This window comes from Mercenaria mercenaria, chromosome 7 (genome assembly GCF_021730395.1).
Source record: "Mercenaria mercenaria strain notata chromosome 7, MADL_Memer_1, whole genome shotgun sequence".
Classification (NCBI taxonomy): domain Eukaryota; kingdom Metazoa; phylum Mollusca; class Bivalvia; order Venerida; family Veneridae; genus Mercenaria; species Mercenaria mercenaria.
Window position 1 is genome coordinate 24,399,618 of NC_069367.1, and position 13,958 is coordinate 24,413,575.

The 13,958-nt window shown below is 37.2% G+C and overlaps 1 protein-coding gene across 1 annotated transcript in view; it reads right to left on the reverse strand.

The window, feature by feature from the left end:
• LOC128546143 (uncharacterized) overlaps window positions 1–12,382 on the reverse strand; it is a 66,222-nt gene extending 53,840 nt beyond the window's left edge. The window contains exons 1-2 of the mRNA XM_053547072.1: window positions 11,242–12,382; window positions 99–297 (exon numbers count right to left, since the gene is read on the reverse strand). Coding sequence (XP_053403047.1) covers window positions 99–297; window positions 11,242–11,916 — 874 coding nt within the window. The 5' untranslated portion in view covers window positions 11,917–12,382. The remainder of the gene's footprint in view (window positions 1–98; window positions 298–11,241) is intronic.
• Between the last annotated feature and the right edge of the window lie 1,576 nt (window positions 12,383–13,958).

Here is a 13,958-nt window from a genome sequence, read left to right on the forward strand (position 1 = left end):
ATTTTTAACTAAAATTTTATGATGATTTACAGTTTAACAGAGTTCAATCAATCTAAAACAAGTATAAAAGTATAAAATATTTTATTGCAGTCTCGAACCTTCGTCCTTCCCGAGTGTAAGTAGGAGTGTAGGCACAATAACTGCCACCAGAACAACCGCAGCCACTACAGCTACTATAATGGCCAGCCTAAGGTGACGCATTCGTGGGTCACCATCCTTGCTTGAATTTTCATCAGACCATTTGGAGACAGTTGCCGGATCGTCTAGCCCAGAACTGGGCGCCCATTTTGTTCTTATCTGCAAAAATATACATCATAAAAATGTTTAGTGTAAAGAGAACGTAAAGTAAACATAAAATAAATTTTAAATTTGCATAAAACAGAATATTTATTTGACAGTTTCATGGGTTATGAAAGAACTATTGCAAATTGTTTTTGGAATAAGTAAGTACCTAGAAAATTCAGGCTTTAAAGAGTTTAAGAAATCAATTTTTGCATTTATCTCTTGTGTGCAGATATGGACTATTGGGTCGCGGTTTAGCCCTGTGTGTGACTAGGGACTAATGGATTGCATCTGGCTCTACTCTAAATCGTAAGAGTAAAGCACATCAGTTTGACCTTGTGTAGAGCTAAAGATTAATGGACCTCAGTTTGTTTTTGATTACGCCTTGCGTTTAGCTCATGGTCTGAACCTACGTGTAGCTAAGAGCTAATAGACCGCCGTTTAATCATGATTGTCAGTAAGAACGTATGGAGTAGAGTTTAGTACTGTGTAAAAGTACGGACTAATGGACCGCAACTGTGCCATACGTGTTGTTATGGTCTAATGGACCGCAGTTTAAACCCCTGTACAGCTAAGATTTAGTGACCGAAGTTCAACCCAGTGTTCAGCTACAGATAAAATGAACACATATCGACCCTGTATGTAACTATAGACTAATGGACCGCATATAGCGCTGTAAATGATGGGGACTGATGAACTGAAGCATGACCATGTGTGTAGCACGGCACAGACTAATTGACCACAGTAAGGCACCGCGTATAGCTACGGAATAATAGACCCCAGTTTGGCAAGGTGTGCACTTTCGGACCGATTGGCCACAATAAGGCACCGTGTGTAGCTAGGGAATGACTGACAACAGTTTGGCCAGGTGTGCACTTTGGAACTAATGAACCACAGTAAGGCACCGTGTGTAGCTACGGAATAATAGACCCAAGATTGCCGAAATGTGCACTTTGTGACTAATAGTCCACAGTACGGCACAGTGTGTAGCTACGGAAAAATAGACCCCAGTTTTACGAGGTGTGCACTTTGGAACAAATGGACAACAGTAAGGCACCATGTGTAGCTACGGAATGATAGACAACAGCTTGGCGAGGTGTGCACTTTGGGACAAATGGACCACAGTAAGGCAACATGTGTAGCTACGGAATGATAGACAACAGTTTGGCGAGGTGTGCACTTTGGTACAAATGGACCACAGTAAGGCACCGTGTGTAGCTACGTAAAGATAGCCAACAGTTTGGCGAGGTGTGCACTTTGGTACAAATGGACCACAGTAAGGCACCGTGTGTAGCTACGGAAAGATAGACAACAGTTTGGCGAGGTGTGCACTTTGGTACAAATGGACCACAGTAAGGCACCGTGTGTAGCTACGGAATGATAGACCCTAGTTTGCCGAGATGTGCACATTGGGACTAATGGTCCACAGAATGGCACTGTGAGTAGCTACGGAATAATAGACCCTAGTTTGCTGAGATGTGCACTTTGGGACTAATGGTCCACAGTAAGGCACCGTGTGTAGCTACGGAATAATAGACCCCAGTTTGCCGAGATGTGCTTTTTGGGACTAATGGTCAACAGTATGGCACCGTTTGTAGCTACGGAATAATTGACCCCAGTTTGCCGAGATGTGCACTTTGGGACTAATGGTCTACAGTAAGGCACCGTTTGTAGCTACGGAATAATAGACCCCAGTTTGCCGAGATGTACACTTTGGGACTAATGGTCTACAGTAAGGCACCTTTTGTAGCTACGGAATAATACACCGAAGTTTGGCCAATACGGATTCGAACTAATGGACTGCAGCGAAGTATTATGTGTATTTATGGAATACTGGAAAGTAGTAAGACACTGTAGAGAAAAACAGGCTAATGGATCTCAGTTTGGTACTGTGTACAAATTTCTTCAAATAAACACATAATTCCCGCACCCTGGAATATTTTGTGGATTTATGCATTCATGACGGGAGGGTCAGAAATTTTAATGTTCTCATCTTATATTAGCGAAATTTCATTTCCGGAAGTCGAGATTACCTTGATCGTACCGAATGACTCGTTAAATACTCGGTCCGTAACGGTTATTTCGTATTAGCAATCGGTTACTTTATTCACACACATTGCTTTTGTTCGACTGAAATTGATTGAAATTAGTCTTTTAATCCTTTATTCAATTTACGGGCGATTATTCTGATTACATTTAATAGCTGTTAAAACGTTCAAAGTTTGTTTACGGTCATTTCATAAATAATTGTAACATAAAAGTTTATAATACAACTTTTATTAAATCTATATTTATAGAAATGACCAAAAGCTGCAAATACTTGTATTTAATGTTTTTACTTATGAGTAAGCTAGATTTAATAATAAAACAATTGTTGCCTTTTAAGTTCGGTCAATATGTGGATTTATCGACCTGATAAAAGTGATATCAACCTCGCGCTGCGCCCTCAGTAGATAAATCCACATATCAACCTCAACAAAAGGCAATAATAGTATAATAGTGTGATAAATTGCCCGCTAATCCCTATTGTTATCTACACAAAATGTGTAAAAAATAGGTTTGTCGATGATATGGATTCGCGATGCACCCAATTCGCGAAAATAGCAAAAATTAAAACACCGCGAATAATACCGGATTATCAGTATCTTAGCGTTATTGTATATATACTATTAAATAATATATCATATCTATAGATGTTTATCTTTATGAATAGGATTGAATATATAATTAGGCAATTCAAAATTCCCCCACAAAGCGCTGAACAGGAAGAAAAAATTATTAAACTTGCAAGGTATTTTATATAACAAGACATTCTCATAGTGTAAAATAAATTAAAAGACATAAAGCGACAGTATGCAATTTTTCATCTTGAATGTCTATTATACTATTCTATTAAAATACCCAGTTTATATGGAGTACTGATCTTTAAGATCTTCGTGCAAAACAAAGAATTATGATTTAAATTTGTATATGTATATATATACTTACACAATGTTACTTACTGAATGAATGCATTCTTTATAACAACCAACTTAAATATCAAATTTCAAAATTACTAATCATATAAAAAATACGGAAGAATTCGAATGTGTTTTTTTTAATATAAACACCGATATTACAGTCTAAATTAGAGTGTAATTTTTGTCTTTTATAAAGCAAATTATTACTGGGCTCCTTATATAAATCACCGGTCCATAGTTTGTGCTGTTGACCTTCTATAGTTCAAAAAAAGTTTGCTGAGCTAAAATAGATACTGGGGTGGGAGGTGAAAATTGTTTTTGATGACAAATACTAATAAGTACTGAAAATTATTGCCGTTTCAGGCTCCATTGTAACTTAACGGCGTTTGAAAATACACTTTTAGTGAATGGTTTGTCGGTTTAAAGTCAAAACCTCGATCAGCAGGCAAACAGTTTTGACTATTGACCGTCAGCCATTCAGTTTGTGTATATTATTGCATGACTCCTTAAACAAATCACCGGTCCTAGGGTTGTGTTTTATGATCAGTCTATAAAGTAAAGTAGAGTGTTTGTTTAATATAGTGTCACCCATACTGAAAGGGATGGCCAAGATGAGACACCTACTCGTACATACATTGAACAGCATTACTTCCCGAATCCTATTTTTTAATGCAAGGCAGCAGGCAGGTAGGCAATCGGTAACCATTATTTAACTTGCTGGCGGCTCACCAACCGGTCTCTCTTCAGTGACAAGACCCGCCTCTGACAGGGCGGCTCAACCTCCCGATTGCAGGGCAGGTGCCTGATCCATTATGCCACCGCAGCCCGGCATTGTTTTCTTGGCTACAGAAAGTTTATTTTTTATATAATGTGATAAAACACTTATTGAATTGTTAATGGTTGGCTAGTCATTCAATTAGTGCATATTCTAAGCTAAGGCTATAATTGTTTTCTAATTTTCCCCTCATATTTATTCATTATTTTCTAAGTCTCTTAAGGTGCCATCAAGTTGTTTATTTTCTATGTCAAAATATATACGGTATTGTGTAATTTTATTGTTCATGTACAAAATTAAATGAGCCGTGCCATGAGAAAACCAACATAGTGGCTTTGCGACCAGCATGGATCCAGACCAGTCTGCGCATCCGTGCAGTCTGGTCAGGATCCATGCTGGTCGCTTTCAAAGCCTAATGGAATTAGAGAAACTAATAGCGAACAGCATGGATCCTGACCAGACTGCGCGGATGCGCAGGCTGGTCTGGATCCATACTGGTCGCAAACCAACTATGTTGGTTTTCCCATGGCACGGCTCAAATGTTCATAAAAATGTCGTGTTTAAGTTTTTGACTGTTTGGAAATTAAAACAACACAAAGAAACGGTTGAAAATTCAGCCTAACAAAAGAATGTTTGTTTCCGATAACATGCTCAAAATAATTAGGGCAGAGAGGTTGGTAGTGTTGTTTTGGGGGTGGGAAGGGGGTTGGATTTTTTTATTAATTGAGACTTTTTGGATATTATTTGTGTGTAAAAAATGAAGACAAATCAGGGGGTTATGCCTTTCGAGCACCATTAAGCTGATTTCTAACATAACAGACCATGTTTAAAGCATAAAAAGTGTTGTTTAAAAAGTGGAGAAAAAGTTCTCCAAGTTCATAAAAACATTTAGGGTCGTGGCAAAAATTCAGGGTACGTCTGGATACCGGAAAACCAATAATTTTTATGCCTTATATAGAAAAATTCTTCGTAAAACCGTTTTGATGACTGAAGATATTTTGAACAAAATAAAAGTTACTATACTGCACCATAGTAAGGCACTGAGTGTAGCTACGAAATGACAGACAACAGTTTTGCCGGATGTGAAGCTGTAAATTAACAGATCACCTTAAGGCACCGTGTGTAGCTACGGAATGATAGAAAACGGTTTGGCGAGATATGCAATTTGGGGCGAATGGACCACAGTAAGGCACCGTGTGCAGCTACGGAAAAATAGACCCCAGTTTGGCAAGGTGTGCACTTTTGAACCAATGGGCCACAGTAAGAAACCGTGTGTAGCTAAGGAACGACAAACCGCATTTTGGCCAGGTGTGCACTTTGGGATTAATGGACCACAGTAAAGTCCCGGATGAAGCTGTGAATGTACAGACCCCAGTTTGGCGAGGTGTGCACTTTGGGAGAAATGGACCATAGTAAGTCATCGTGTGTAGCTACAGAATAGTAGACCTACGTTTGGCCAATACTACACTTTGGGACAAATGGACTACAGGAAGGCACCGTGTGTAGCTACGGAACGACAGACCGCAGTTTGGCCAAGTGTGCACTTAGAGACTAATGGACCACTTTAAAGAAGCATGCCTCCAGATTTGGCTAAAAAATAAGTTTTCTTTCAAATTGAAGTTTGGTCTTATTATGAACATTAGAATATGATATTTTGTTTCTAAAATATTTTAAAAGTTCCAAATCAAGAAAAAGAGATGACCGCGTCGGCAATCAAACCCCGGACTGTCGCGGCAATAAAGACATTTTCCCGTCGTCGTAACCAATAGCGCTATAGCTGAAGCAGTGAATAATGACTTCAAAATATAGATATTTATAATCGAGACAGTTTACATGGAGTAAAAGCGTGACAAACGCTTGTCGATTTTCATCGTAAAAAGTTGTAAAAACAGCAAATTCGCATCTGTTTCCGTAACATAAAGTTTGTCAGTAATTAAGTTTAAAAGCCTTCTTAAGAAATATAGCATTTATTTCAAGATATCTAACTAAATAAAAAAAAAATGTTGTCTAACGATCTGGAGGCATGCTGTTTTAAGGCACCGTGTGTAGCTACGGAACGACAGACCGCAGTTTGGCTAAGTGTGCACTTTGGGACTAATGGACCACAGTAAGGCACCGTGTGAAGCTACGGAACGACAGACCGCAGTTTGGCCATGCATGCACTTTGGGACTAATGGACAACACTAAGGCACCGTGTGTAGCTAAGGAATGGCAGACGCCAGTTACGCGAGGCGTGCACTTTGGAACTAATCGACCACAGTAAGGCATCGTGTGTAGCTACGGAATAATAGATCCCAGTTTGCCGAGATGTGCACTTTACGACTAATGGTCCACAGCATGGCACCGTGTGTAGCTACGGAATAATAGACCCCAGTTTCGCGACGTGTGCACTTTGGCACAAATGGACCACAATAAAGCACCGTGTGTAGCTATGGAATGACAGACCGCAGTTTGGCCAGATGTGCACTCTGGGACTAATGGACCACAGTAAGGCACCATATGAAGCTAAGGATTGACAGACCGCAGTTTAGCCAGATGTGCATTTTGGAACTAATGAACCACAGTAAGGCACCGTGTGTAGCTAATGAACGACAGACCGCATTTTGGCCAGGTGTGCACTTTGGGACAAAAGGACCACTGTAAAGTACCAGATGAAGCTGTTAATTAACAGACCCCAGTTTGGCGAGGTTGGACAAATGGACTATAGTAAGTCATCGTGTGTAGCTACGGAATAATAGACCTACGGTTTACCAGTACTATAATTTGGGACTAATGGACCACAGTAAGGCATCGTGTGTAGCTACGGAATAATAGATCCCAGTTTGCCGAGATGTGGACTTTTGTACAAATTGACCACAATAAGACACCGTGTGTAGCTGTGGAATGACAGACCGCAGTTTGGCCAGGTGTGCACTCTGGGACTAATGGACCGCAGTAAGGCACCAGATGAAGCTAAGGAATGACAGACCGCAGTTTAGCCAGGTGTGCACATTGGAACTTATGAACCACAGTAAGGCACCGTGTGTAGCAAATGAACGACAGACCGCATTTTGGCCAGGTGTGCACTTTGGGACAAAAGGACCACTGTAAAGTACCAGATGAAGCTGTTAATTAACAGACCCCAATTTGGCGAGGTGGGACAAATGGACTATAGTAAATCATCGTGTGTAGCTACGGAATAATAGACCTACGTTTGGTCAGTACTACACTTTGGGACAAATGGACCACAGGAAGGCACCATGTGTAGCTACGGAACCATAGACCGCAGTTTGGCCAAGTGTGCATTTTGGGACTGATGGACCACAGTAAGGAACCGTGTGTAGCTACGGAACGACAGACCGCAGTTTGTCCAAGTGTGCAGATACGGGCTGATGGACTATGTGTATTTACGGAATACTGGAAAGTAGTAAGATACCCGTTTCTATTCTCCATAAAGTTACAATGGAACCGGAAACGTCAATATTTTTCAATACATTGGCGTCTGAATTTCATATCGGGTGCGTGACGTAATTTAATGTGCGTCGTTGCACTAAATCTTTCATTTAGTTCAGAATGGTCAATCTTATTAAGGCTGTTGAACAAAGTCATAATATCTTCATTATATTTATACGTGTAGATACGTATGTAATAAAAAGGTTATTATCGTTACATCTAAATATGCACTCGTTCCTTAGCGGAAGAATATTGCGCTCCTAAAGTCGCGCAATATTTCCGCTGCAGAACTCATGCATATTTACCGATACAAAGCTAATAACTTATAATTATGGAACGCAGTTTGGTCCTTGTACAAATTTCTTCAAAGAAGCACACAATATCCTACCGATATTGGATATATACTATTAAATAATAGAACACTCTATATTTTTTTATTTTATGAATAGGATTGAATATTTAATCAGGCTATTCAAAATACCCCCACAAGGCGCTGAACAGGAAGAAAAAATATTAAGCTTGCAAGGTCTTTTATATAATCAGACATTCTCATAGGGTAAAATTGATAAAAAGACATATATTGACAGTATGTATTTTTTCATCTTGAATGTCTATTATATTATTCTATTTGCATATCCAGTTTATATAGAGTATTGATCTTTAAAATCTTCGTGCAAAACAAAGAATTATGATTTAAATTTGTATATATATATATATACTTATACGAAGGTACTTAATAAGTCTTATTGAATGAATACATTCTTTATAACAACTAACTTAAATATCGAATTTCAAAAGAACTATTTAAATAAAGAAATCAGGAAGCGTTCGATAGCTTATGGTTTACTTCTTTGTAAAAGTTGTAATAAACACCGATATTACAGTCTAAATTTGAGTGTAATTTTTGTCTTTTATAAAAGCCTCCTTATTTAAATCGCCGGTCCATAGTTTGTACTATTGACCGTCTATAGTTCAACAAAACTTTGCTGAGCTAAAATAGATACTGGGGTGGGAGGTGAAAATTGTTTTTTGACAAATACTAATTAGTACTGAAAATTATTGCCGTATCAGGCTCCATTGTAACTTAACGGCGTTTGAAAATACACTTTTAGTGAATGGTTTGTCTGTTAAAAGACAAAACCTTGAACAGCGGGCAAACAGTTTCGACTATTGACCATCAAGCCATTCAGTTAGTGTATATTTCTGCATGACTCCTTAAATAAATCACCGGTCCTAGGGTTGTGTTGTATGCTCAGGCTATTAGGTAAAGTAAAGTGTTTGTTTATTAAGTGTCACCCCTACTGAAATGGCCAGCGAAGATGGCTTATGAGACACCTACATAATTTGAACAGCATTACTTCCCGATTCCTACCAAGCTGGTAGGCAATCAGTAACCATTATTTAACCAGCTGGCGGCTCACCAACTGGTCTCTTTTCAGTAACAAGACCCGCCTCTGACAGGGCTCGAATCTTCGATCTCCCGATTGCGGGGCAGGTGCCTTATCCATTATGCCACTGCAGCTCGGTATAGTTTTCTTGGCTAAAGTAAGTTTATTTGTGATATAATGTGATAAAACACTTATTGAATTGTTAATGGTTGGCTAGTCATTCAATAAGTGCGTATTGTAAGGCTATAATTGTTTTCTGATGTTTTCCCTAATTAAACTATTCATATTTATTCATAATTCTCTAAGTCTCTTGAGGTGCCAGCAGGTTGTTTATTTTCTATTTCAAAATATATACGGTATTGTGTAATTTTATTGTTCATGTACAAAATGAAATGTTCATAAAAAGCGGTGTTTAAGTTTTTAGCTGTTTGGAAATTAAAACAACAACTCAAAAAAAAAAAACAGTTGAAAGTTCGGCCTAACAAAAAATGTTTGTTTCCGGTAACATGCTAAAAAGAATTAGGGTACAGAAGTCAATAATGTTTGGTTGTTTTTTTTTTTTTTGTTTTTTTTTTTGTGGGGGGGGGGATTTGTTTTATTAAGTGGGACTTTTCCGAAATTATTTTGTGTAAAAAATGAAAACAAATAAGTGGGTTATGTCTTTCGGACACCATTAAGTTGATTTCTAGCATCACTGACCATGTTTAAAGCATAAAAAGTGCTGTTTTGCAACTTTTGGTTAAAAAGTTGAAATAAAAATCTCCAAGGCCATAAAAACACTTAGGATCAAGCCAAAAACTTAGGATAGGTCGGGATACTGGAAAATAAACACTTTTTAGGCCTTAAATAGGACAATACTTTGTAAAACCGTTTTTGATGACTGAATATATTTTAAAAAATTAAAGTTACTATACTGGTGAGACGTATACCCGAAATTAGATAGCAATTCCCTGACAAAAGAAAATGTACATAACGTTTTAGACTGTTAGAAAGGCCCAGTCTTAATAAAAGTTGTTTAATCTCGGCCCGTATTAATCAAGGTTTATACTTAGAATCTTAGACTTAAAAATGTCAAGTGCACAAATTGTCATAACTTTGTTTATAGAAGAACGATGCAAATGAAACTTTTGCAGAGTTGTCCGTAGCTACAGTATGCATATTCATGCAAAGTTTCATTACTCTCTGCGCTATTTAACAATGTTAGAGCAAAAAGACATTTTAGCATTTTTAAGTCTTAGTCGCAGACTAAAACATTTAGTGAACCCTGATTTTTAGTCAAGCAATGAATGTGTCCGTACTTAAGCAAATGCTTATTTAAACTTAATATAGGTTTACTAAGCGCTAAATAATGATAGAATTTGAAGGGATGCATGATTTTCCTAATCCGGTTGACCAACTAAGATGGCGTTATTTTAGCATAAGTTTAAATTTGCTAAACATACATTGCATAAGGAATAATATGAATATAAGAACAAGTTTAAATATTTGTGGAAGATTTGCGTGGGCAAGTATATATTTAGCAGAAATTCATTATAAATGCATGTTTGTAAAATTAATACCCGATTGTAAATAAAATGAATTCCGAAGCTACAAGCAGATTGCTGAAATGTTCCAATGTCTATCAGATGAAAGTGTAAAACAAGAAATTATATTAAAATCAAAAGAAATACTTGAAGCTATAATACTTTCATATTAAAGGCAGGTAATCATAAAATTTTATTAAAAACAATAAAATGGGTCTAACACCATCACTAATGAGCCTTTTTATATTCGTTTAAAATGATACAAAATATTTCTTAACATTGATTAAGATTAAGTACATGGAGCCCCACGTAAAGAAATCTTGTAGTAGAAGTGTAAGTGTTATTAAATAATTGTTCACGTGATTGGTTATTTGTTATACCAAATTTTGTTGAAATTAGTCATGTGTATTAGTTTGACTGGTTAAACAGTATTTGAGTTTTATATATTTTATTACAATCAGTTAACCTAACAAGTGTTTCTGTATCCTGCTCACCTGTTTTCCTCAAGTAACTGACACCTTTCTCAAATGAATCAAAGTGATTCACGCTTTTTAATCTGTATCGAAGGGACAAATCCCGAGACACTTTAACTATGACAACAGAAAGTATCTTTTTTTTTTAATAAAGACAGAATTGGCTTAGTGATGATGTCAAAGGACCACAATGGAAATAAAAAAGCTTTATGCTCTCTTTTTGTGTTTCCTTGGTATTGATTATACGTCCTCTATAATTGTCCTTAAATGTTCAAATTTATTATGTTGACATTGATTTGTGTTTGTTTTATTATCTATTGTCTATGTTTACCACAATGAATTCTATCTATCTGTCTGTCGCGTTAAACTATATTTCTAGTTTATGGCTCTGCCTAATAATTCACTTACCTGGCCGAACATAGTGTGCCATTCTTCCATCAGATTTTTGTCGGCTGCTACACTCGTCCAACGCCTCGGTTTCCCGGCAGCTGTCTCTTGTCCACTATCTATTGAGTATTTTCCCTCTTTCACTGCGTAATCGTACGGTTCTACAGTAGGATATGTGGTTTCGTCTCCCACAGGTGTGGGATAGGGGATCGATCTACTTGCTCCGTAATTCCCTGTATCTAGTACTTGACGATAGTATGGCACTTCAGGATTACCATACCGACTATCCCGATATGGATTCCCGCCAGTAGCTCTTAAGCCGTCTGCAGCCGACGCACCAAAATCCTCACGGCGCGTGTCGCCGGTGGCGCCTAAATCCACGCGCCGCGTGGCGCCTAAATTTTCTTTCATGGTTCGGCCTAAATTGTCACGTCTCCGATTGCCAGTGTCATCTCGCATGGTTGCACCAAAGGCGTCCCAGTCTTCTGGTACATCCCGTCTGGACATGCCGTATTCTTCTCTGCGACTCGCCTCCCAGTTGTATCCACCATTCAACCAGTCGAAACCATAGTCATTGCTATCGTCTCTCTGTGTTTCTCCGAGATTTTTCCGTGTTGCGTCCATCCGGTCAGGATTCGAACCTTGATTACTCGCCCTATATATTTTTTTTCTACTTTTAGCATAAGGATAATCCATATTACATTTTTCACTATCTTCTTCAATCTGTCTTCCAATCAAAATATGATAAGTTCAACGTGCAGTTTTCTATTTCCTCAATTAAATCTACAACGACACGCGATTTTACCTATTGAAAGGCTTTAAAGCTACCATGTAACTCCATAAACTCTTTTCCATATTTACGCAAGAGCGTCTTGTCAGCGAAAAAAATGTACTTCAGAACTCAATTTAAACACACAAAGACAAACAAGTCGTTAATTTTGATTTTATAAGAGGTATGTGTTAATCATTGACAATCAATAAATGAACGGAGCAATATGTACAAGTTTATTGTTTTGCTGTATGTTTACGTATAAGCATTCTCAAATTTCTTACTTTAAGCATTCTCAAATTTCCTACTTTAAGGCTATTTTCAATGCATAATTTAATACAGTGTTCACGAACGGTGACGATGGTGGACAGAAACTGATAAATTTATTTTAATGTTTTTGAGTTATCTAAGCCGAGAAAAGCTGTCAGACATATATTTCAATTTACCGTATATAAATGAGCCGCGCCATGAGAAAACCAACATAGTGACCTTGCGACCAGCATGGATCCAGACCTGCCTGCGCATCCGCGCAGTCTGGTCAGGATCCATGCTGTTCGCTAACAGTTATTCTAGTTGTATTATGCTTTGAAAGCAAACAGCATGGATCCTAACCAGACTGCGCGGATGCGCAAGCTGGTCTGGATCCATGCTGGTCGCAAACGCACTATGTTCGTTTTCTCATGGTGCCACTGAAATTAATTAAGTATTCAAGGTACTGTTAATGATTTGTTTGCGTTTCCATTTAGGCCATTATCACAAACTAGCAAACAAGCAGAAATTTTATGATTGTTTGTTAATAGAATTTTTAAAAGAATCAATACACACATTGTTTCAATATGTATCAGAGCATTCCCTAAGTCCCTAAAATCTATCACATTTTTATCCCATAAAGTACCGAGATCGGAAGTTTTTTTATTACAATTACATGTTATCGAAATTTCCAAAACTATATCGGTGTAAACCTAATTCTCAATTTCAATTACTCGTAAAAACACTGGCTGGCTTAAACACGTGGAATCTCAATTAACGTAGGAAAAACCTCATTGACAAATTCTCGCATCAAGTTTGCCCTATATTGAAACAGCTTTTAACGGGTTTAAGGACAGCTTTAACCAAATAAAAACCGTCAAAGGCATGCATGATTATTTACTAATGACAAAACATCTCGTCACAGTGGGTAAATATATTGTAGTGGCTTTCATAGAATAAAACAGCGCTTCCTGGTGAAGACCACATTTATACCCGTTTAAAAATAGACCATGTTTTCCCGCGTATTTATTGGTTAAGTATTGTACAGTTATATGATATGCAATAAAGCGAAATCAATGGAATGAAATGAAATGTCTTATAGTTGTTAAAATATCGTGACTGTGTTCATTTTTGATAGACGATTGATTATTTAAAGCCTATTTAAATATTAAAGACGTACTGCAATAGAAAATTCAAAAGAAAAAAGTATTTTTCATATTTGTGATTATGACACATGAAAATCATTAATTGCAAGCCCAAGGTCCATGCATTTATAAAATTTAGTTCACTTTATCATTATAAATCTTAAGTACCCTTAAAATAACGTTAGACGCTTTTCATAATTTTAAACGACGTTACATTCTTTTTATTTCGAAAATGCGAAATATTATTTCGTAAAAACGATTTATTATTATATCAAGAAAACGAATAATCAGGTCGTTCTATTATACATGTATAATATAATATATATATAATATAATAATCGTATTATTTCTTGTGGCGTTCTTGTGTTTCTTTGATATCCGTTCATAATGGCATTAATGGCAATGATTATATCTTATTTCAGAGTAAAGACCTTATCATTTATTGTATTATTAAAGACAAATATTGAACAAGAGCATTCCGCGATCAAGTGATCATAATACCTTGTAGCTCGAAATCAGACATGCTAAAAATAAGATATGTCCAACAACTTTGTGTCTTGTTTTAAAAGAAAAAA